Source organism: Protopterus annectens, chromosome 16.part0, assembly GCF_019279795.1.
Source record: "Protopterus annectens isolate FY-2018-M chromosome 16.part0, PAN1.0, whole genome shotgun sequence".
Classification (NCBI taxonomy): Eukaryota; Metazoa; Chordata; order Ceratodontiformes; family Protopteridae; genus Protopterus; species Protopterus annectens.
The window spans coordinates 298,830,767-298,856,063 of NC_056750.1; the positions used below are offsets into that span (position 1 = coordinate 298,830,767).

Here is a 25,297-nt window from a genome sequence, read left to right on the forward strand (position 1 = left end):
TTGGGACAAAACACTAACATCGCATTTTTCCCATTATAAAAGGATATCAACACGCTATTAAGACCAACAGCTGACCATTATGGGGGATAGACTTATTGGATGTTATCAGTGTGGCCATTGTAGTTTTTGTAAATACATGTTTAAGACTACAGTCTTTAGCAGTAAAAATACTGGCTGAATGTTTGATATAAAAAACATTTTTGGCAACTCTAGTCAGGATTGGGTGGTATGTCTGGTGACTTCTTAATGTTCTGCCTTTTACGTAGGGCAGACTTGTAGACAGTTGAGACAACGTATCTCAGAACATCTTGGTGACATATGTCACAAGAGACTTACGAATGCCCTCTATAGACATTGTCACTCGTACAACAGCCAGTTTTAAATTCATTATTATTGATCTGGTTAGGGGCAACATGCTATTAAAACAGTGTTGGCATTCCATCTTAACAAATAAAGAAAGAAAATGGATTATCAAATTGGGAGCGCTATTTTATCCAGGACTCAGTGATAAATTATGAATAATAAACTTAATGTAAACTTCTAAGTAAGAAAGGGGATATATGTGGATATTTCTTATTTTGTTACTGTATTATATGATAGATGACAATTTTTGTATATTTCTGGATGTTTATTTTATTAAGGATGTGTGATAAGGTGTGGAATTATAATTTCTTGTATATTTTTTGGTGATTATCTCATTAGGGAAGTGATGTCATAAGGAAGAATATGGATGTTATAAATGGATTATGGGAAATGATTGTTTCATCACTGAAGAAGGCATGGTGCCGAAACCAGTCTGGAATTGAGATGAAATAAATTCATTTGGAGTCCCTGGTGCTGGCTTTTTTCTTTTGTTTATATTTGAAAGGTGTGGCAGAAAATCTGTCTTTGTGTGCACTGTTTTTCTCTTCATAAAAAAAATTTTCTTGTTGCCTCATGCCACATGTTCAGTTATTATTTTCTACATTTCATATTCTTGATTTCTGCAGTTTTACCAACTCATCCAATTAGCTACTTAAAGCATTTATTTTTCCAGCTTTTTTGTCATTTGATTTTTTTAGTGTCTCACTTATTCGAAGTACCTCTGAGTACATTTGATTTATTTTCCTCTAAATTATTGGAATCAATTTCATGTGCTAAAGTGAAAATCTGAAGTACATTTTGCTGAAGATCTGCAAAGGTCTTTCCAGCCTGAGTTTTTTCATCTTTTCTGATGGATTTTCTCTTAGTTTTTCCTGATTTCTTTGCTGACATCAGAACGCTGTAGCCAGTAGCTGAACTTTACCCAGATTGATAACTTACACTGGCTTTTTAACAATTTCTCAAGTTTTCACAAAAGAACAGCTATAATCAACTATTGCTGCAGCTGTTCTTCTAATCCATCTTGGATGTTCACAGCAGAATTCTTTTTAATCCATATAATTAAAATAATTTTCATCTTTTATGTCCACATAAACATGCCTTTGTAGGCATGTCATTTGTGGTTATGGCATTTTCTTTTGTATCCTAAAGATACTTGAATCTGACCTAAAACTTCTTAAAGTATCCTTCTGTCGCATTCAAGATTTAAGTACAGTACATTTTCAAATAGCTAGTTCTTTTGTGACCACCACACCAGTTGTATCCTTGGACTTGTGAATCCTTTATCTTTACAGCTAGAAGCTCCAGGTATATGACAAACCGGACAGGGGAAAGAAAATGTACTTCTCCTTCTCTCTCTCCTCAAACCTAGAGTGTCAGAAAGTATTCCTTCTACCTCTGTTTTTGCCTCTGATCCATCACGTATTGTAATTGTTACCTGCTGTTACAATATTTTGAAATGCAAGTGGTAACATTGCCTTGCTCTTGAATTCCTAGCAAACCCTATCCAGCACTTTCTCTGCATCCAAACTCATTAACAGTAACAGTATATTTTTTGTGTTCTGGTTCCCTCTGAATCATTACAGTTTTATTAATGTTGTCAAACATTTGTCTCCTTACAAAACCGTATTGATCTATGTCTTGTAAGTTTTGGTAGCATTTTTGTCATTCTCTTAACCAGTCTTGCATAAATACATTGTGATCATGGTACAAGATCAAATTTCTGTATATATGATTCAGAAATCTACCAGGTCTTTGGTCTCCTTCTGTAATACCACCACCACTGCCTTGTTCCAAGATGCAGGTGTTTACCTACCCAAAACATTGTTAAACAGTGCCTTTCAAATTTCAACAACCTGTTTCCTACTAACTTACTTATTTGTACAATGACTCCACCCATTCCTGGAGATTTCCTTGTTGGTTTTGCTATAAGTCAAGGTTTTCATTTGTATTGACAGTTAACTGTTGAGTTTATACATTGCCAAACTTTGATTCATAGATAAGTACAAGGTTAGCTGCCCTTGTGGGCAATTTTAAGCCTAACCAATTTCCCTCAAAGATGAGAACTGACCCCCATACCTGTTGCTGGTGAGGTAAATATATGAAGCATTACACCAGTCCCCAAACCCTTTTTTCAATTTGCAATAGCTAAATTTTCTAAAAATGCTTCTCCTATGCTCTCTACAGATGAAGAAAATACTAGAATATATGCATTATCTAATCAGAATTCCTAATGCAGCTTCTTGAAATAGGGTCCCTTAGTTTTGCACTGTATTTTATCTCGCACACTAGGTAGCCCTTTAAAATGATTTCTACCTCTCTTAACTCCTGAATTTTACCTGTTACCCATTCCTTAATTTCCCATCTTTTTAATAAATATATGGGATGTTGCCAGATGCCTTCTGCTGTAGTTCCTTGTAACTTTCTTAGCTCTTACAGGTGCATAGTCAAATATATTAATTGGACGGGTCTCGCATCTTTCAGCAAATGCCCAGGCTCTTATGAGAAATAGTTTCTATCAAGCCTTGACCAGTTATTTTGTGTTGGAGAATATGTTCACCGTCTTTGAAGTGCTGCTACTGAAATGTCATCCTGTGTTTGTAACTACATTTTATTATGTATGGATATTATCTTCCTTATCCTGCATTTGGAGCGTAGATATGATGGTACCCTCTTGATAAGCAGATTAGACTATGAAACATTGGTCTTGTTGCCTACTTGTACTTTTGTAAAGTTAATACAGTTTATTCCCTCCAACTTTTCTGGTATTACTTAAAACCTCAAGTTTTTTTCCCTAACAACTCTAGCTTGTAGAACTGCTATTTTTTAAAACACTGATGCCTTAATCTCTTGTCATTCTATCATTTTCTTTTTTTTTTTTTTGACATCTTCAAACTTAAATAGTTCGTCAAATTGGTTATTTAATTTTTTTTAAACCATTTTTTGTTCTTAAATATTCTCAAGTCTGTCTTATTATAAACACCTCTAAGTACATCTGGTCTGTTTTTTTCCTCTACTGTACTGAAATCCATTTTCTGCATTAAGGATGCTAATCAATCTACTTCTTCCTGATCACGAGGTTCTTCCTTTCTACATCTAGTTCTCATCGTCTGCCTGATTTTTCTCATACTTTTTCCATATTCTTTTCTTTGCTGATATCCAGACATTGCTTCACCTAAGCTTTTCTAATAGTTTCCATGCAGGGAGAGCTCTAACATACTTCTCGGTCAGCTGCCACCTTATATTTCCAGATAAATTGAGATTCTTGATGGTAAATAAACAACCATCTTTTCTACACTGAGCATCACATTTGTAAAGGACCAGACTTACATTGTGCAGTAGCAGTATAATAATGTAAAGCAGACTGATGATCCACGGCAGTTGGATTCCTCAGGGGAAACGCTGTTAAAGTTGATGTCATCTGCTTTTTAAATTCGCATCTCATAATGTTTAATGTAGATGGGATGCAGCAAGTCTTTGATAATGTTATATTAAGAGTTTACATGGTCAAGAGCCTTACCTTTGTCTGGTAATGTAAGAGCCAAGATTCTAGTCGCACTTCTTGATAGAGCTCAAAGCAGAAAAGCCTCGGCTCAGAAAGCTGTGCTGCAATTAAAAGAAAAGAGGAAAAAAAAACAATGCAGACTTAAAGTAATATTTCACCCTCCAGTACCTAAATGCAGTAGAAATTACCCAGCAGAGATTGGTTATTTTCAGGAAGCAAAATGGACAGCTAACTCAAATAAAAGGCAATTTTAAAGGAAAAGTAGATACAGTGATGGAGGAGACAGCATCTGCAGTAACAGACAGGTGCCTCTTCTCACGAGGACAAGTCCTTGTCCACACAGTTATTAGATCAGTTACCATCGTTTTTTTGTCCCATGCTACCTATCTTATCTTGCAGTTTTGAGGAAGATTTCCTCATTATTTACCACTGACATCTATTAATTTCTGTCCAGTTTGTCAGAGAGGTAGTGCTAGGAAGGGTACTTGTTTGACAACAAGCAGTGCAAGGGTACATTTCACTGGCCAGGGCAGCCCTTTATAGCCTTTTGCATATCAAGACAGCTGAATTGATTCTAATGCAGAACATGGGGAGGAATTTATTTGTGTTTTTTTAGTTCAGAGAAAGAAAATTGAGCTGTCATTCCAACAACATGGATAAGAGGATCTCCGATTAATCTTAGAGATTTGTTGTCTAATGGAGTTTTCATTTTGAAAGTGAGTAATATATCAGATAACCACAAAATTGTATCTCTGTATATGAACCAAATCTTCAGTCTAGTGCAAAAATGTCTGTTAATGTAGACAGTGTTTCGGTCCCAAACCATATTTGCTGTCTTTATTCATTCCAACAAAATCAAGTAAAAGAGCAAAATACAGAAGACTAAAATGAAAGAAAAAGCTGGCTAGGCAGAGAGATGTGAGCAAAACAATTTAATAAACTTATAAAAATATAAAACTTGTAAAAACAGGATATGTTTTTCCAAATTTTATATTTTTATAAGTTTATTAAATTGTTTTGCTCACATCTCTCTGCCTAGCCAGCTTTTTCTGTCTTTATTCAGTGCAAGGCTGCCTTACTCCTCTATTAAAATACATCTTTCAGTCATTTCTTCATATTTGCCTGCGGTGCCTACTTTGACTGCGAACACCCAGTGGAACCATTTCTAAAGGGTTCATTGCATTTAAGATCTCATCAACCCCTAGTGGTAATAGCTTGAAAATCCTAATTTTGTATTACATAAGCTAGATTTGCCTCCCTTTGAACCAGATAGCTCTAGTTATCTGAAATGTTTGTCTTGGAAGTATGTTTGTTTTCAGTGGCTATTTCTTCTGCAATAAGACTTTCTGAACTGAAAGTCTACCAGCTAAAGGGAGGAGCATATTTGACAACAAATATCTCATTTTTAAATTAAGTGGTCTTTGAATTTACCCTGAGCCAATCATTCAGCTTTCACTTCTCTCTCCTAAACAGATAAACAAAGGGGAAAGAATTTTGCACTGCTTGAATGTTCACAGGGTTGTGACATTGTATACAAAAGTCAAACCATATTAGATTGATTATGTCCATGAAAATAAAACTAATCATTCATTAATACAGCCGACCCTTTTTAAGGAGTTCTTTAGTTGTGTTATTTCCTTATATGTTAAGTACATTTTAGCATTGTCTGGGGAGGTTGAAGTTTAGTTGATCAGATCGGCTGCTGTTACTGCAGCCTTGTCTGTGCATAGGTTATCTACAAGGATGCTACATGGTCATCCATCCATACAAACTTTTTCAAAGCATTGCAAACTGGGTATTCAGTCCAGGGTTATAACAGGATTTACTACTGCAACTGGGCTGGGCATACTGTAGATCATTTAACTTTATGGGGTATGTAAATTGTATTGCCTTGTAAGTTTTGAATACAATTGTTTGAATCCTACAGTACTGGTCATTGTGATATTCATAGTGCAGAGCATTATGCTGGTCACCATTTTACCTATCCTTAGGTCTCCTTTACTAATGTACTTGCTAATTCTGACTTTGAGGCAGCTTATAACCTGTGTTTATAGTTGCAGCTTAATATCCTAGTTGAAAAGCATTTGCCAGCCTGTTATAATAAATAATGGTGACTTTTTTTCTGTTTTATAGCCGGCTGCTCTGTAATGACTTTTTCTGCAGATGGTAGTGTTGCATGTTGAGGGACATCCATCTGGTCAATATTCTGGAAAAGGGTAAACATTCACCATTGCAGACAGATATGTGACTCCTGCAGGAGTGATTTTTCTTACATTTTGATGTCTAATGTTATCTTGATGTATTATCGAGCTGTACTTTTGCTGGTCTTTATTTGCTGGAAATGATAATTGCATAGTTTTGTGTCACTTGCTTGGTCTTAATTGTGTGTGTTTTATCCTTAGGTCATGAAGCAGCCTTCGCAGCATTCTTGTGTTGCCTTTGTAAAATTGGAGTATTGAAGATTAGTGACCAACTTGCAATAGTATTTAAGGTATTTGAAAGGTGAGAAGTCAGTATGAAGTGTTTTTTTCACCATATTGCTATTCATTATAGTTTATTGCTATGGATGTAATCTTTAAAATGGTAATAACAGCCAGTAATTTTTTAATGTGCCTTATATCTTTTCATTAAATATCAATATGATGTCTGTTTTTGTCCTGTTCAGTCTTTGGGTTGTAGGATCTGACCAAGTCTGACCTTGGCACCTTTTTTTTGAACCTTTGGATCCAGGGCTCCGACGGCTCTCATACCAATAATTCCCCTCCATTACACATTAGTACCTCTGATCTCCTTTACCACCTGAAGCAAACAAAGGTGTATCTGAGGGCTCCAGATTGCAATAAGAATTTTTTCTTATCTCTCAAAAAATTATTTCTAGTCACCTGTCCTATCCCATTTACTCTAGGATGATAGTAAAAGTTTGAATAATCTTAGTGTTAAAGGTTTTAAATCTTTAGGCATCCATTGTCTGTTAGTGTTAAAGTTTTTAAACCTTTCGGCTTCCTTTTCTATAGCTATTTCTTCTGTAGGTGTGCTGAGTTTTTCAACATTTTTTTTCTTAAGTATAGCTAGTATATATTTATAGTATACTGTTTTTGGAGGCATTCTACACCTTCTTATACTCTTATATTATACTGTTAGTCTGTTTTTCTGCTGTTGACAGTTTTATTGGGTACTGTTATGGCTGATAAGATGCAGGGATTTAAAAATTGCACAGCCTGATGGCACAAAATTCAGTCTGTATATTGCTTGGGCACTGCCCAACTTGGTATTGAATGCAGGGCCTTTCGGTCAGCTCAAGAGCAATACAGACCAGGAAGGAAAAGTTAATTCTCAAAGGTGTTTTACCACTTCAGACAGGGTTTACCCAGACTTCTTAATCCATTGCTTCTCCTCCCAGGTAAGAAGCAAGACCAGTCCATATCTAAAGAGAAAGAAGGAAAAGTCAAAAGAAAAGTGACAAGCCAAGAAAGAGGTCCCAGGATACAGCTGATTCTCTGTGCCCAGATCCTAAAATTTATTGGAAGTCTGATTCACTGGTTACTTGGTCCCAGTTCTCCTCTGCATGACCCCATTTTTCACTGAAGTCAGCGAGTCCAAGACTGCACTCTCAAGTAACTCCAAGAAAGGAGGTATTGCAGTCCATATTTGGTGGCCTTGTCAAGGTCTGCCCAGTCATTTGGGTGTCTTAAAGAAATAGATGTCATTAGAATGATGTGGAAGTTTTTGAGAATGCAAATTCAACTTTGGGTTCCCCTGATGCTGTCCACCTTGCACACAATGGGAGTTGGCCCAACAGCATCTCCTTTATTATTTCTGGTACTGGCCCATCCTTTGGGTCCATTATCCATGGGCCCAAGCTCCTTTGGTGCACTTTTGCCAGAGCCAACATTCCATGCGACTTCACCGTCAGAACCTTTGACATTCTTGACTCCAATGCTTTTGTTTTGGATGGATCTCGGACCCAGTGTTGACACTGGACTCTGGAAGAAGGGTAGACTCTGAAGATTTTGAGTCAGTTTCTCCTTCTTGGGGCCTCAGCTCTCAACAGCTAATGCCCAAGGTTTAACATGAGTCTTGATCTTTTTCATATTCCGTCTCTTTCCTCCCTCCCATAATATTCTAATTGTTGCCCCTAGTTACCACTTTTAGGTAATTTTTCTAGCTACTATTTTTACTTCTCTAGTACTGGTTTCTCACATTGTTGGTAGTTTTTCTTATTTCCCTTACTTCTCTCCTTTTTCTTCTAAAAAAAAAATGAGAGTTGTTTTGTTAGTTGCTTAGGTGCCAGACCTTTTTTGTGGCATGTCTGAAAAACCTTCAGGTTTTAAGAAGTGTATTTTCTGTGGGTATAAGATCCAGAATTCTGAGTTTGGAAGAAAAATCCCTGATGCTCTACCTAGTCAGAGGGAAGCAGCATCTCTAGAGAGAAAAAGCCGCTAGACAAGAATCATCCAAGCGGTTCCCCCAGACCAGAGAGGGTCCAGAACTTACTCTAGCTTCTTCTTGGTGCCAAAAAAGATAGGTGACTTGCAACCAATTCTGGATCTCAACAAATTAAATCAGTTTGTGCAGTATGCAAAGTTTCAGATTAGTTCAGTCTATTCTGCCCCTCCGGGGCTCCTCTGCATTTTTGGAGCCAGAGAACTTTTGGAGGTGTAGCAAGCCTCATGGGCCATGGGTGCATTCGACTCTAGTACCATCTGAGCAGTCAATGCACCTTGTGGCCTCGACGCAGGTCAGCTTGGTTCCAGCTTTCACCATGGGTGAGCTGTCTTTGGAGCTTGAGAGGTCCCTGGTCAATAGGCATTGCCTGTTGGATCCAGGGTCCTTTTCTACTCGGGAGCAGTCAACCTTTGGGCTTTGGAGAGGGCCATAGCTGCCACTACAGTTAGGAAGATACCACTCTCCTTGGATTATCAGTCTTCCCGTCAGCAGCCCTTGCACACCCATTTTGACCATGACATTCCACAGAGACGGCGGATCCTTAGGCTCCAGGATAACTTGTAAAGGTATTCGTGCCCCTTCAGTTACCTCCCCAGGGTACCCCACTAAGGCGGTCTCTCAGAAGAGGACTTGAGAGGAAACACTTGGACTGCACCAAGGAGTCAGCCACAGAAGATATAGATCTCAATGAGGGACAGGAATCTCCACTGTCACCTTATGAGGATGTTTCCTTTAGGGATGTCCTGGAGATCATGAAACAAAGATTTCAGGGAGATCAGTAATCCTTCACCTGAGGAGTTGGTGTACCTTGGTGGTCTTTGAACCCTGACAGTCTACCTCCTGGGTGACTCCGTCCATCAATGAGCTCATAGACTTGACCTCTTGGTGGGCATGGGAGATCCCAGACTCTGTTGAGCCAACTCCCAGGAAACCTAACAAAATAATTATAGAGCCAGCAGACAAAAAGTTTTGTACTGAAGGGGTTGCAGTAGATGCCATGGTCATCGCAACAGCTACCAAGAATGAACTGTCAAAGGAAAGTTGCACTATTTATCCCCAAGATGACTGATAGATGTGGGAAGCAAGTTTTCTCTTCAGCAAACTTTGCCTTATGGTCGCTGAATTACCATTCCCATTTTACTAGACTTCAGAGGGATCTGATCATGGAGCTCACAGATGCCGTTGAGGGAGAGAAAGGGTTACTTCCCAGATGGTAACCCTACATTCTATAACTAACTCTTCCATGAGACACGTGTCACATGTAGCTGAGGGAATGAGCAGAGCAGTAGGTTCAGGTATATCTGTGAGGAGGCATGCCTGGATGCGCCTTTGCAGAGCCTATTAAGTCTTCGTTCAGCAACTCTCCATTTGACAGCATGTCCCTTTTTGTTCCAAGGTCAGAGCTGCACTATCCAGGTGTGAAAAGGAGGGTAAGACCCTTTCTGCCATGGGTGTATGTTTTTCCATGCCTCGGAGACCATATCCAAATGGTCAGAGAGGTGCTGGAAAAATATGGTCCAGAAAAACTACAAGGGTCTTATCCTGACATGTGGAGAGAGCTCCCCCTGAGGCGGGGGGGGGGGGTTCTGGAAGATGTCACCCTTGCGGCAGAGGAGGCTCGCACAACCAAGGTTCCAAAGAACCTTTCTTTGGGAAACCCTTTCAACACTCCTGATAGGAGGCTCGATTGGCCACCTCTGGAGGAAATCGGGGGGGGGGGGGTCGACTGTCCCTGCACTGGAGAGCCTGGCTAAACATAATCACTAATGTATGGGTGTAGAGGATAGAGTTACCCAATTCCCTTTCTCCAGCTTTCTCCCAGATGTTTCACCCAGTCAAAGGGATTGTGCAGTTATTCAAATATAAAAACTGCTGGACAAAAGTCATCCAAGAAGTCCCCTCAGAAAAGACAGGATTTAGAACTTACGGTTCTTTTTAGTTCCAAAGAAAGTGTGGGACTGGAGACCAGTACTGGATCTCAGCAGACTAAACAAGTCAGTTCAGTACTAGAAGTTCTGAATGGTCATGGTACAGTCCATACTTCCTTTTTTTTGTAAGAGGATGATTGGATGTGCTTCATAGACCTTCAGGATGTGTACTACCATATAAAGGTGGCATTTAAGCTTCCGGCTGGGAAATGGGCATTACCAGTTCAGGGCACTGCCCTTTATTCTCACTATCGCACCCAGTGTGTTCACCAAATGCATCTGTACAGAGTTAAGCATAACCATAATTTATGAAACATCTCCGTTGGAACCTTCCTAAACATTGGAATTTATAGGAGCAGTCCTACATACGAGTCAGATGATCGCAAAACTTCCATCCTCCAGGGTACACAAGATCAGAAGCCAAACTCACAAGCTGCTTCAAATCAGGATGATAGCTGTCAATTATGTTCTACAGGTTCTGGAAATAATGACGGTAGCTACCACCTTGGTCCTGCTAGCAAGATTTCACATGTGAATACTACAATGGTTACCAGCTGCACAGTGGTCAATTTTCCACTACTCTATGTCCTACCAGATTCTTCTTATGGATGCTTGGAAAAGCGATCTCTTCTGGTGGATTCTTTCCACCCAACTAAAACAAGGCCCAACCCTTTGTTCCCCCACAGCCACAGACCATGGTGACGATGGACGCTTCCCAGATAGGGTGGGAGGGCATTATCTTGGGAAGACTGTCCATGGCACATGGTCTGCCAGTGAGGCCAATTTACACATAAACGTCCTGCAGATGAGAGCAGTGCTTCTAGCATTGCAGGCCTTTCCAAATGCTTTCCCTCAGGGAACAGTGGTGATTGGAGTCCGATGAAGGTCAAATGCAGGCCTAGGCAGGGTAATAGCCTGGGCCCCCCCAACCCCTCCTGCAGCAACCCCCTACACCCCCTCCCTTCACAGCAGCCCCCTTCCCAGCCATTCCAGTGTTACATTACTTTGCTATTTCTCCCAATTTACCATAAGCACTGTTCAAACTTGTCAGCATACATACTGCTTTCTTATTTACTTGTGTAATGATTACAGATATTGAAGTAAAATAGCACAAACACTAATAGCCATTTGCTAAACAAACAATATAGTCTCGCAATGAAAACCGAGAGCATCATCAGTAAACTTCTCTGGCCTTGAAACTCACGTTCATTGAAATGGCATTAAAATCCACATTCAAAGAAAATGCATCTGGGCAGTGGAGGATTGTTTACCTTTCAGCTGTTTTCAAATCATAGGCTCCTCGCACACATTTTTAGAGCCATGCATACATATGTGTTCTTTTGATTCACCTTCCGGATCATAGTAAATTATATCCCTTGTAATAATACAGCACCACATGTTAGGGATGTGTTTTAAATTTGTAGTTTTGAACATTCTTCCAGTAAGCAATGCAACAAAATGTACAAACCAATAATGACAAAACTACCATTTTCAGAAAATTTCAACCATAAAGGGCTACTTAAGACATCTGTCATTATAGTCTACCAATATCCGTCAATAAGCACAATGTCTGCAGAAGTGAAAGTCATCCGAATAATTCCACATTAAAGAGATCTGTACCTAATGAAGAGGTTGCTACTGACAAACAGCTTTAAATTTCAGTGTTTTATCTACAATTTCAGTGTCCGCTGCCCTTGAAGAATTAATTGCCTATGTAACATTAAAAATTGGTAAGCTGGTAATATTGCAATAGGGAATGATTAACAGACAGACAAATTAGTAGTTACTGGGCATCTTATAGAAAGTAGGACACACTCAGGAGTACATAACCCCTATCCCTCCTTGAATTGCACCAAATAATCAGCAATAAAAAGGGGCACTGCAATAGTAGTACTCCATCTGCATGGCATGGGAGTAGAATCCATTGCCTTATGCACCAAAGACAATTATGCTATTAACACTGCTTTCAAATTCTACAGCACAAACAGCGACTGCCATTTCTAAACAAAACAGTTAGTTGCACATTGAGAAACAGAGTTAGCATGAGCAACAGTAAACTTCTCTTTCCTTGAAACTCATGACTCCATGAAAATGCACTGAAACTCATAATCCCTTAAAAATGCACTGAAATTCAAACTCCCAGTTCTATCTGGTAGTTGGTGTAGAAGATTCAGGCTGTTGTCTCCTGTAACCAAATTACAAGGTCAAGCATGATCAAGTTAATTGACTAACCTGCCCCCCCCCCAGGGCATTGCATGCTATACCTCAATACCTCTCAACTGCGGTGGTGGTGCTGCGGTAGCGTTGTCGCCTCAGGCATGCGTGAATGGACGTACCTTCGTTGAAGGTTGTGCGTTAGGGCTGGCAACTCGGCACGTAAAAATCCACTGCCAATCATTAGCGGACCGGAGTTCCGCTGTGGCGACCCCTAACTGGGAAAAGCTGAAAGAGACAACAACCTCAATACTTCTCAACCTGTTAGCAGAAGAAATCTGAAGAAAGCCTAAAATAATGGGGGACAAAAGCCCAAAAATATGGACAGATTTCAAATGGTGCTCTTAGTTGCTAGAATAATAGGATTTGTCTTAGCATGCATTTTTTAATTCAATGAAGTCTGAAACTCAAATGTACAACATTATTTCAGTCCTCAGTGATTTGCCAGAAAACCACAAAGTTTAAGGAATAGGCCAAAATATGAGGCATGAATCTGGACAGTTGAGAGTTATGCATACCTCTCGACCTTTTATTGCAAGAAATTTGGACAAAGCCTAAAATGGAGATACAATGGCCCAAAATAGGGACAGATTTTAAATATTGCTGTTAACTTATAAAGTTGCTAGAATAACAGGATTTGTGTTAGCATGCATTTTCTGAAGGGTATGAAATCTGAAACGTGTGTGTGTGTGTGTGTGTGTGTGTGTGTGTGTGTGTGTGTGTGTGTGTGTGTGTATATATGTGTATATATATATATATATATATATATATGTGTGTGTATATATATATATATATATATGTATGTATATATGTGTATATATAGATATATATAGATCTATATATATATATATATATATATATAGATATAGATATATATATAGATATATATATATATATATATATTTGTGTGTGTGTCTATATGTGTATGAAATGTAGTATCAGTCTTCCGTGAATTTTATGAGAAGCAGATCAAAACTGTGAGACTAAATCTGGACAGTTGAGTGGTGTGTTAAACACACAGTTAATAATAAAGCACAGACATGGTTTTAATATACTCCAAGTTCTCCCAACATCATATCATATTTAACCTAATCATCACACTGTTGATTTAGACCTCACTTTGCTGTTGTCAAGACACAAAAAGTTCATCAGCTATATAACAGAGTTGTGGGGAAAGCAAGTCCATGACAAAAAAACACACTTACTAGTTTCGTATAGGAAGTATGCAGTGGCAATTTGAGAAATCAGCAATAATTAAGAAAAAAAACATTTTCCTTCTCACCGTGTGTATAAGCGCATGTCTTTCTCTCTCTCTCTCTCTCTCTCTCTCTCACACACACACACACACACACACACACACACACACACACACTCACACACTTCTGTCTTACAGGAACAGCTAGTTTAAATTCCGTGCGTTAGTGTGGAATGTGTTTACTTCCATGGTGGAGTGCATGCTACATACCACATGCATAGTTCTCCTTAAAGGAGAAGATGCCACCACAGTGTTAAGAATATATTTTTTTAAGTTGTTAAAATGAATGTTTAAGCATACTGGTCAAAGTGTGCCCTCCCAGCCACAGGGCCCTACGCGACTGCTTATGTCGCCTACTGCTGGATCCGGCTCTGGTGGCGATTCATTAAGGCAACATATCGGTGATCTGGTATATAAACTGAGAAACCAAATCATGCCCCCTGTGTTGAGAAGTGCTCCAGGTATGGCAGTGGGTGATCTCTCCTGTTTTCTTGTAGCTATGCACATTTCTGGTAAAGTCCAGTGTGACAGCGGATAGGCTGAGCAGATCCAGTCTCATACCTTACAAGTGGTCACTCAACCAGAAAGTGGTGGGAGAAATTTTCCACAGAAGAGACCAGCCTTGCTGTGACCTCTTTACATCCCCTGAAGAACAAATGCAGCAGCTACTTTGCCCTAATTTCCCTGACCAGAGAGTCACTGGGGGATGTTGTGATACACAATTGGCCTCCCGGTCTACTGTACATCTATTGCCCCACTCCCTTTATTCCCAAATTTTACCAGAAGGCAAACATGTTGAAGAGAACAGTAATCCTCATTGCCCCTTTTTGGCTTCAACAAATCTGTTTTCCCTTCCATTGGCCTCAATTACAGAGAAAACCTTGGACTATGGATCCCACCCCAGACCTACTGTCACATCCGACAGGAATGATTCATCCCAGTCTGTCCAGCCTCAAGATGATAGCTTTTCATTAATAGCCAGACAGCCTATGCTCTCCTCCCCAGTCTGTCATATTTTACTATCCTCCCGTAATCCTTCCACTCAAAAACTGTATAGGAACAAATGGAAAAGATTTTTATCCTGGAGTCAACAGCAAGATGTAGATCCTTTCACTGCACCAATCCACTCTATCCTTGCAGTCTTGGCTCACCTTTTTGATAATGGAGCAGCTGCCTCTACAGTTAAAGTGCAATTAGCAGCAATCTGTGATTTTCACATTGGGAAAGATAACATATTACTGATCTCCCACAAACTCTGCAAAACCTTTTCAAAAGGATCTGTTTTGCTAAACCCACCTCTTAAGGACTCCACCCCTCCATGGGACCTAAACTTAGTACTGTGTTTTATCGTCCAGCCCTCATTTGAACCCGCAGTAACATGTGATATAAATTTTTTGTCTTGGAAGGCCATCTTCCTAGTGGCCATTACATCTGCTAGAAGAATATCAGAGATTCAGGCCTTATCTTCTCAACCTCCATACCTGATTTTCCATAAAAACAGAGTTTCCGTGCACACCAACCCCTCCTTTTTGCCAAAAGTTGTCTTTGATCCAATGTCAGTCAAACCATTAACTTGCCCATTTTCTTTCCTAACTTCAGTAACAAAGGTAAATACATACTGCATTTGCTGGATGTCCATAGGCAGTTATATTTTTATCTACACAGGACAAAAGAGTTTAGGAAAGCAAATCAATTATTTATCTCCTTTGCAGGCCATAGGAAGGGTCTTCAGTATCCAAAGTTATTCTAGCAAAAATGCTCTATGATTGTATTTCCTTCATCTACTCCAAACAATATAAATCTTCCCAAACCTGTTCAAGCTCACTCAACCAGGGCCATGGACACTTCATCAATTTTTCAGGCTAATGCATCTATGGATGAAATTTTTACAGCAGCCACATGGGCTAATCAACATACCTTTATCATTCCTTACAAGTAGGATTTGGTCTCCAGAGGAAGGTCTTCTTTTGGTTCAATGGTTCTTGGGAACATTCTTCCATGAATCCACGTTAGATAACGGTAGCTGGGGACTTCATCCCATATGTGAGGATGAAAGGAAAATTGACAAGATCAGATAAAGGAGTTATGTACTTACCATAATGTTCCATCTGTATTGTTGATTTTCATTTCTCCTCACATCCCCTCCCTCCAAGCCCCCATCCTTTGCTCCTGGTAGAGCAGGAAGTTCCATATTGGTAGATTGGCTATATTTCTCCATAATACAGAAATAGTCTCAGTATGGTCATTTTGATGTGAAATTCTCTTTATACTCTACTCTGTACTCCTACCTCAGATCTTGTTTGCCAAGGCTAGTTTATGTAACAGGGAGGGATGCATTATGGGTAAGGGGGTGCCCAAGACCTTTTCGGTTGCCACAAGCTACTGTAAAGGACGAGTCTGATCCAAACCCACATGTGAGAAGAAATGAAAATAGTACAGATAGAATGTTATGTTAAGTACATAACTTCTTTATCGTACTGTTTTATGGCGTACAGTACTATCTTTAATTCAGCTCACTGAGCTGACCAGTAATCTGATGACTCCATTACGCAAGTCTGTGCCTGATTTGATGACTTAGTTACATAGGTCTGTGCCTCTGGTAAACTGCAATTTCTACGTGAAATGTATGTAAAAACTTGAATCGTGTGTGTGTGTGTGTGTGTGTGTATATATATATATATATATATATATATATATATATCTGTGTGTGTGTACATATACATGTGTACACATATATGTGTGTATGTATATATAAGCATTTACTGCTAGATTTGAACTGATATGATTCTGCTGCTATACTTCTGTCCTTCACAAGTATGTGACATTTCCTCATACAGCAAAACTACATTGTATTGTTTCCTAACATGAAATTTGTTGGGATCCAGACTTCGACTGTACTGTCACTTTTAAAATGTAACATTAACTTTAAATTCAACACTCTGTAAAACTAGCAAAACATTGTTTAATATCTGTAAATGCTCTTGGCTGTATCAATATATTTATGCTTTGCTTGACAATGTCTGCTAAAACAGTAACAAAAAATTCATCTGCAAGATCTGTAACTATAAACCATTTATTCTGTGAATTAAACTTGACTGTCACTTCTGGTATACCAAACACATTATGTGCTTCTAGAATAGTAAATATGTATACCAATTTAAAATCTAATACTAGCCTGTAACTGTCACCTTTTTTCCGTACCAGTCATAAAAATTAATTTAATTTTTTTTCTAATCTGTCATTGCTTCTCAGGGAATAAGATACTGTTTCTGAAATTGTGGTAACTTGTCTGCTATCACTTCAGCTGTGGCAATTGAATTGGAATTCATTTTATCTTTAAACCTGAATCTGCATATTCCTATCGTAACTGTCTTTCGGCTTTTTCCGGTTAGGGGTCGTCACAGCGGAAATCCGGTCCGCTAATGATTGGCAGTAGATTTTTACGTGCTGGCTTGCTGGGCCTAACGCACAACCTTCAATGAAAAAATGCCCAGTCACGCATGTTGACACACAGAAGGCGTTCTAACTGAGAATTGAACATGCAACGTCTAACTGTGAGGTGACAACGCTACCGCAGCACCACCACCGCAGTATATTCCTATCGTAACTGATTTTTCAAATTCTATACATCAGTCTACTGCACACAATTTCTTACATATGTCATCTGTTTGCACTACTGTACATTATGTAGCATGTTTATTTCTCTATAAAATCTTGTTACTGAAGTTTAAAACAACAAGTAACTGACATGTCCATACTTAGTATGATAATGTTACATTCAGAACTGTTCACTGCTGTAATGTTTGACCCTTTAAATCCTAGCAACATTATAACTGCACTTGTGTCGTCCGGTAGGGGTCTGTTTGTAACTGAAATTGATTTCTGTATTAATCAGTACATTGCTTCATAATTTTTTTCTATACAATGAAATATACAGTTTGTCATTTCTTTCTAACTTCAAACGATAACAGATAAATCATTTGTTTTGGTGCTTGACTGCCATACCCTTTATAGATATTCTGAAAATTTGTTTCTAAAGAACTAGTGACAGAATTGAGTTGAGCTTTGGTATGCATTTCCTTTTTATTTTGCCCTAAAACACTAGTAACAACTTTGACTTGAGGTATGGTAGGCATTTTTTCTTTATTTCCCTGACGTTTATGTATTATTTACATTGGTGTTTATTAAACTGATCAAAATCTGCACTCTGATACCTTTGAAAGCTAATCTTACAGATGCTAACCAGGAGTGAGCAGGATGGTAAAACCATTTCTAATGTGGGAATCCTTTTTTCTTCTCCCAAATAAACTTTTTTTCTAGAAATCAAAGAGTTGGCAAGATACTGTGCTGTAGGAAGTCCTAGGGTTACAACCATGAAACTCCTGGAGATGGACCTTCCTGGGGCAGAGGAGGAGTTAATTCCAATGGATGTCACCCCCAGATGCAGAGGCAGATTGCATAACCAGGGCTTCTGTGGCCCTTTCACCGAAAAGCCCTACCAGTGCTCCTGAAAAGCTGCCCATCTGCTGCAGTCTGGAGGTATTCATACCCAGAAGCCTTGCAAAATATTATGACAAATTTGAAGGTGTTAAGGATTGTATCCAGAGGCTGCTTCATTCCCTTGACTTGCCCACCAAAGAAAGATAGAGATTGAAAATGTGCGACCTAGTCAGTGGGAATTTTGCAGCAGCTGAGATTGCTAAGCTGCTGGGAAAACAATCATCCAAGAAGTCCCGCCCAAGACCAGTTAAAATCCAGTGTCTATTCCAGTTTCTGTTTAGTGTCCAAGAAGACGGGACCTCAAGCAAAATTTGGACCAGAGTCATCTCAGTTTGTAAAAGACACAAAATTCCAGATGGTCACATTTCAGTCCATACTACCTCTTCTGATGAAGGTTGATTGGATGTGCTCAGTGCATCTCCAGGATGCCTGTTATCACATTAAGGCAGAGCCCCAATCCAGAAGGTTTCTCCTTTTCCGTCCGGGAGCCAGTCACCATCAATTCAGAGCTCTGCCCTTCGGTCTCACCACAGCCCTCAGGGTGTTTACAAATATGATGGTAGTAGTAGCAGAACATCTCAGTCTGTTAGGGTTCAAAGTTTTCCCATACTTAGATGATGGGCTCTTCACTGCTGTGTCCAGGGACCTACTACTCCAACATCAGGACCTTTTGCTCCAGAATCTCAGCGCAACAGTGAATCACACCTAGAACCACATCATTCCAACACAACAGATATAATTCATTGGTTGCCATCTGAACACTTCTCTGTTCTGCAGATAGACAAGTTACCAGATTACAGGGTGCTTTCCTTGAGTCTCTTTACCACTCAGGTCATCCATCATCCTTCTCAAGCAAGACTAGCACTTTGTCTATTAGACCTAATGGTTTTGACAATTGCTCTGGTACCTTTAATCAGGTTTCACATGAGAGTTCTTCAGTTGACCCTTTTCAGTTCAGTGTTCTGAAAATGTTCACCCTCTCTACTCCAGAATTTGTATCATGCAAGTATGCAAGAATCACATCAGTTGCTGGACTACTTTTCCATCAGTAACAGAAGAATGACCTTTTTGCCAGGCACAAACACTAGCCACAGTAACAACAAATGCCTCTCTTCTGGGATGGAAGGGCATTTAGAGAAGATGATGGTCCAAAGTTCTTGGTCACATGAAGTGGTCAAACTTCACATCAATGAATTGGAGATGAGGGTGGTCCCCCTTGGGGAGGATGTCTTAAAAATCTGCCATACTAGTAGGTGTAATTTCTGTCCAGACATCATGGCAGTATTCTGGTATGTCGACAAAAAGGGGGAAATATAACCTTCAAAAAAAAATACTACGCAAGTAAAGAACAGGTGCATGGCCCACAAAAATTTGAAAAGCCAGCACTCGTATGTCAGTAGCAAATCTTTATTTCAGTACATTCCTGTCAATGCAAGACCACCAGTAGCACACCGTTTCAGCTACAAAGCCTTCTTCAGTGCAAAAAACACACATACCTCCAACCTTTAATCAAAGATGTTCATTAAGGTCTGGAGAAAAAAGTGCCCCCAATTGAATAATCCATTTTTCTTTTTTCTTTTGTTCAAAATATTATGCCAACATGAGTTATTTGTATTATTAAACATTATTCTAGCAATAATCACACATCTAAACTTAGTTTTTGGATGTTTGGTAGTATGTTTATACAAAGCATTAGATTGACTAGCACATCTGACATCACTAAGATGTTCGGAAATGTGTAACTTGAATGGAGGAGAAGTTTGCCCTACATAAAAAGCCAGACAAATACATAAAACTAGATAAATCCGATTCACAATCCCCATACACCTGAATATTGAAAACACATGAAGTATTTTGGGAAGTAACTTGCTTTTGTATTACCTACAATTACGGGAATACTTTTTTCATTACCTACAAATTTACAAAAGCTACAGTGGTTACAGGGCTGACAACCCATCAAAAAAATTCCCATGCAATGTAGTCTACTGTGCCCCAAATAGTGTTATACAGATGTTCTTCGTGTTTCACTGTTGCAGTCATTACATTTTGGATGTTCTTCGTGTTTCACTGTTGCAGTCATTACATTTGGATAATCTGCTGGCAGGTTGCCATCAGTCAGCCTGATTAACAAAGTTTTGGGTCCTGCGTTGGTTGCTGTCCCTTCTTCCATGACGTCAGGTCATCAGGGGTACAAAGCATGCAGCCGACGCCATTACATCAGTCTTTCTTGCCGTGCGGTGCCTGAAGCAGAAGCAGTTCACAAGTGCCGGTCGGCCGACTCCTGAAATTTTCGTTTTCGACTTTCAGAACCGAAGTCTTCAACTTAAAGCTAAGTACCTCGTTGGGGAAACTTTTCTTGCTTCTTACCAATGTCAGTAAAAGTTAATAATTGCATTACTTGTGAAAAGCAAGTAACTCATAAGGATTTTCATCTGTACTGTATTCCTTGCCTAGGCCCTGACCACGATGTACCTTGCTGTCGATTTTGTGCTTTATTTAATCCGCGCACTATCCATCGTCTGTACATTTTTACCTCTAAATATTTCAGTTTTCGGGTTAATTATCCAGAAATGACGTTGGTTCGCCATCCCACTACCGGGATTAAAAAAAATGCAAAGAGAAAGGCCGTCGCGGTCCAAAACTGCCGACGCTTCTCCTAAACCAGTCGCCAGTGTGCCGGTACTCAGTGAGGCACTTTCGCAGCCCCTGATACCCGCTACTTCTGACTCACAGGCCTCTAGTGAGACCCATTCAGAGTCTGGTATGCCACAAGATGCTTCAACTATGGAAACCACGGATGTCTCTACCTTGGATGGGCCTGGAGCCACTGTGCAGGCACCGGTTTCTGAGGGTGTATTCAGGCCTACAGACTTGCATATTAAACTGACTCTACCTACTATACAAAGGCCTAAATCTCGATCTATGTCTAAAAAACAGACGCCCAGGCCACATGTTCAGGCCCCTATGCCTAAAAAACAAATGATCAAAATGGCTGAAGATCTTATTACTCTAATCAGGGGTAATCAACCCCCCCCCCCCTCTAAGAGGCCTAGGGCTGAGCTTGACTATGTGTCTTCTGATCAGGACTCTGTTTCTTCTGATTCTTCTAATGACCTGGATTTGTCCATCCCTACTTATGAGGAATCTGATGCAGAGGATTCCATTCCCTCTACCCCCCCCCCCCAAGGACTTTTCTTTTGGGGAAACTTTATATACCTTAAGGGAGCATTTCCACTGGGAAAGTCAGGAATTCTCTGAATCAAAAAAGAGGCTTAGGGATTTCCTTCTTCCTCAGCATAGGCCTTTGGCTATACCTCCTATGCTAGATATTGCTGATGATGTGTTTTCGGAATCCAGTATGGCCCCTGATTCCCTGCCTCCAGCTCCTAGTAAACCTGACAGATACTACATGGTTCCTGAGTCGTACAAGTTCCTTTTCAAAAATTCTGTTGCAGATTCAGAAACCATTTCTCAGGGGCCCAAGGGCATTAAGGCTTCTACTGCTAGAAATCCTACCCCTTCTGATAGAGACTCCAGGACGCTGGATAGATGGGGTTAAAAGGTTTATACTTCTGCAACCTTGGCAGTCAGGGCTTTAAACTGCCAATTTCATATGTTAAAATATCAACAGCATGTTATTGGACTGCTTAAGCAGAAAATTATGATTCCTGACTGTGTGGAAAATAGATTTACAGGATTTATTGCATTCTGCTGAACAAGTTGGAAAACATACTTTGCAATGTGGTTCTGATTCCTTAGAGGCCTCTTGCAGGGCTGCTGTGACTGGGTCTGTGCTTAGAAGGCATGCTTGGCTTAAGGAGCAATCTCTGCCTGATTATGTTAAAGCAAAATTGTTGGATGCTTCTTTAAATCAGGACCACCTGTTTGGCAATAAGGCTGAAAAAGTTCTAAAAAAGATGGAAGATAAAGCTAAATCTATGCAAACTGAATATTTCTTACAAGTGCAACCTCCAAGATTTAGTAGGCACTGGCCTACTAAGAAGTGGTCCTTTCCAGCTCCTTACAGATCTTCTCAAGCCAAACCCAGACACACCAAAAGCTCCAGGTTTCAGTCCCAGGGGACTCTCAGGACTAAGCAATGGGAGGCCTCCACCTCCAGATCTGGAAATAAGACCCCCCCCCCCATGGTAAACCGTCTCAATGACTTTCCTTTAAAATTACCAAGCACTTAACTTTTAGCCGCTCCTGTGGGGGAAAAATTGCTCTTCATGCAAAAAACTGGGAACTCATAACCCAGGACAAATGGGTTCTAACTATAGTGTCCCAGGGATACAGATTTCATTTCCACACATTGCCAACACAAACGGGTGGCCAGAACTGCCCCCAAATCAGTGGGCAGAGGCTCAAAAACAAGTACTTTCCCTCTTAAACATGGGGGCTATTCAACCAGTACCAGAAGAGGAAAAGGGACAACGTTTCTATTCCAGGCTTTTCCTGGTACCCAGAAAAGACAAATCATGGCATCCAATTCTGGACCTGTCTACTCTAAATACCTTTCTAAACATTCCAAAATTCAAGATGCTGACTCTTCACCAGTTACTTCCTATGCTATGATAGACAAAGATGTCTGGTTGGCAACTCTAGGTTTAAAAGAAGCTTACCTGCATATCCCAGTCGGGGAATCTTGCAGAAGATACCTACGCTTTAAAGCAGGCTACTTGCATTATCAGTTCTCTGCACTGCCCTTTGGCTTGTCTACTGCGCCCAGGGTATTAACAAAGTGTCTGGCTCCAGTAATTGCATTTTGCAGGCAAAGAAATATTCAAATATATCCATACCTGGGCAATTGTCTAATTCAGGCAGAAAACCAGGCCATACTTCTAAATCATCTGGCATTTGTAAAAAGGGTTCTAACTTTTCTGTGGTACACCATAAATGAAAAGAAATCACAACTGGTACTCTCTCAGCAGATTACATTCCTGGGTGCAAGCTTGAATACAACTGCCCAGATGGCTTTCCTCATGCCAGAAAAGCAAATTCATTTGGTAACTTACTTCAAACAAGTGGCCACAAAAACCCTGCTTTCTGCAAGACAAATACTGCAAGCCTTGGGGTTCATGGCCTCCTGCATTCTTCTAATTCCCTATGCAAGACTGCCTATGAAGAAACTTCAGTGGTACTTAAAAAGTCTATGGAGTCAACATTGTCACAGCCTGGAAACGACGATTCCTATCATACCTTGCCTACGCCTGGAGTTCCTATGGTGGGCAGAGGCCTGCCACTAAAACAAGGGGCTTCCGTTCACACTACTCCCTGCCGCCCAAACCCTAACTACAGATGCATCAGACCATGCATGGGGGGCTCACCTGGCAGGGAAGTGCATTCAGGGCAAATGGAACCCAAATCAAATGCACCTACATATCAATCAAAAAGAAATGTTAGCTTTACAGAATGCTCTGACATCCTTCAAGGACTACATTCTTCCAGGACAACTATTGGTAAAGACGGACAACACCATGGTTATGTGGTACATAAGCGGGGGGGGGGTACACATTCCTACTCCCTCTGCAGACTAGCCATGGCATTGTGGAACACTGCTTGAGCTACCAAGTACACCTACAAGCTCAATTTCTGCCAGGAAAATTGAATACACTGGCAGACAGACTAAGCAGAAATCTCATGGACCCACATGAGTTGAAACTGGAACCACGGATTTTCAACATGTTGACAAGCAAATGGGGGAGCCCAGACATAGATCTATTTGCCTCCCCCTAGAACTACCAGTTGAACAAATTTTGCACAAGGACTCCCCACAAAAAAGCATGGAAAGTGGATGCTCTGTCCTTCAGCTAGAGCTGGAAAAACCTATCAGTCTACGCCTTTACCCCTCTGCCTGTGCTATCCAAAGTTCTGCTAAACGTCAAACAGGACAAACCAAGAATGATTTTGATTGCTTCAGACTGGCCATGCCAACAGTGGTACCAACTCCTGCGCAGTGTCTCACAAATATCTCCCTGGCACCTGCCTCAGACACCTTCCTTGCTGTCTCAGCAGGAGAACCAAATTCTGCACCCTCAGCTTCCAACATTGAAACTTGCAGCTTGGCTAATCACTTAAATTCACCCTTAGCATCCCTCAGCAAACCTGTGATGGATGTCATCTTGGAGGCGAGAAGACCTAGTACTAGAAAATCTTATACTGACAAATGGAAAAGATTCTGTGCCTGGAACTAATCTTTAGGGATGAGCACAGCAGCGGCCAATTTACCTCAGATTTTGCAATACTTAACTGAGATGCTTCTCAAGGGCCTGTCTTTTTCCTCTATTAAAATCCATGCTTCAGCTATTTCAGCTCACTATAACACAGAACCACCCCTCTTTTCTCATCCCCTGCTCAAGCAGTATCTCAGAAGGGCAAGAACTTGAGACCACCCAGGAGAGCTCCTTACCCCTACCTGGGACCTTAATTTTGTTTTGGAGAAGCTCATTCTACCTCCTTTCGAGGAGACTTAAAATTTCTTTCTTGGAAAACAGCCTTCCTTTTAGCAATCACTTCAGCTAGAAGGATGTCTGAATGACAGGCCTTTATGGCAGTGGAGCCTTTAATCATTTTTCATGCGGACAGGGTATCCAAGGACCAATCCATCCTTCATGCCCAAGGTGGTTTCCAGTGTGGCTCTTAATCAGTCCATTCATTTGCCAACCTTCTATCCCAATCCAAAGAACAAAGGGGAACGGATTCTGCATTCCTTGGACGTGCACAGACAACTTAGATTCTAGTTGGACAGAACTAAACTTCGAAGAAAATCTGAACAATTGCTAGTAGCATTAGCTGCTGGGGCAGAGGGGAAGGCTATTTCAAAACAAACTAAATGGATAAGCCATTGCATTAATTTCTGCTATAAGCACCATGGAAAACCTATCCCCTGGGGATCAGATCTCATTCCACCAGGGCTGCATCTACTTCTGCAGCCTTTGTCAGAGGTGTTCCTACTAGGGATATTCTAGAAGCTGCTACCTGGAGTTCTGTAAATACTTTCTCCAAGCATTATAATTTACCAATTTTCTCTAAATCCAGAGGTGGCTTTGCCACTGCTGTCTTGCAGGGCCTTATAGCTGGTCCTAATGC

General features: G+C 40.3%; 1 protein-coding gene across 1 annotated transcript in view; it reads left to right on the forward strand.

Moving 5' to 3' along the window:
- PTPA (protein phosphatase 2 phosphatase activator) overlaps nucleotides 1–25,297 on the forward strand; it is a 1,433,001-nt gene that overhangs the window by 303,185 nt on the left and 1,104,519 nt on the right. The window contains exon 6 of the mRNA XM_044058017.1: nucleotides 6,268–6,367. Coding sequence (XP_043913952.1) covers nucleotides 6,268–6,367 — 100 coding nt within the window. The remainder of the gene's footprint in view (nucleotides 1–6,267; nucleotides 6,368–25,297) is intronic.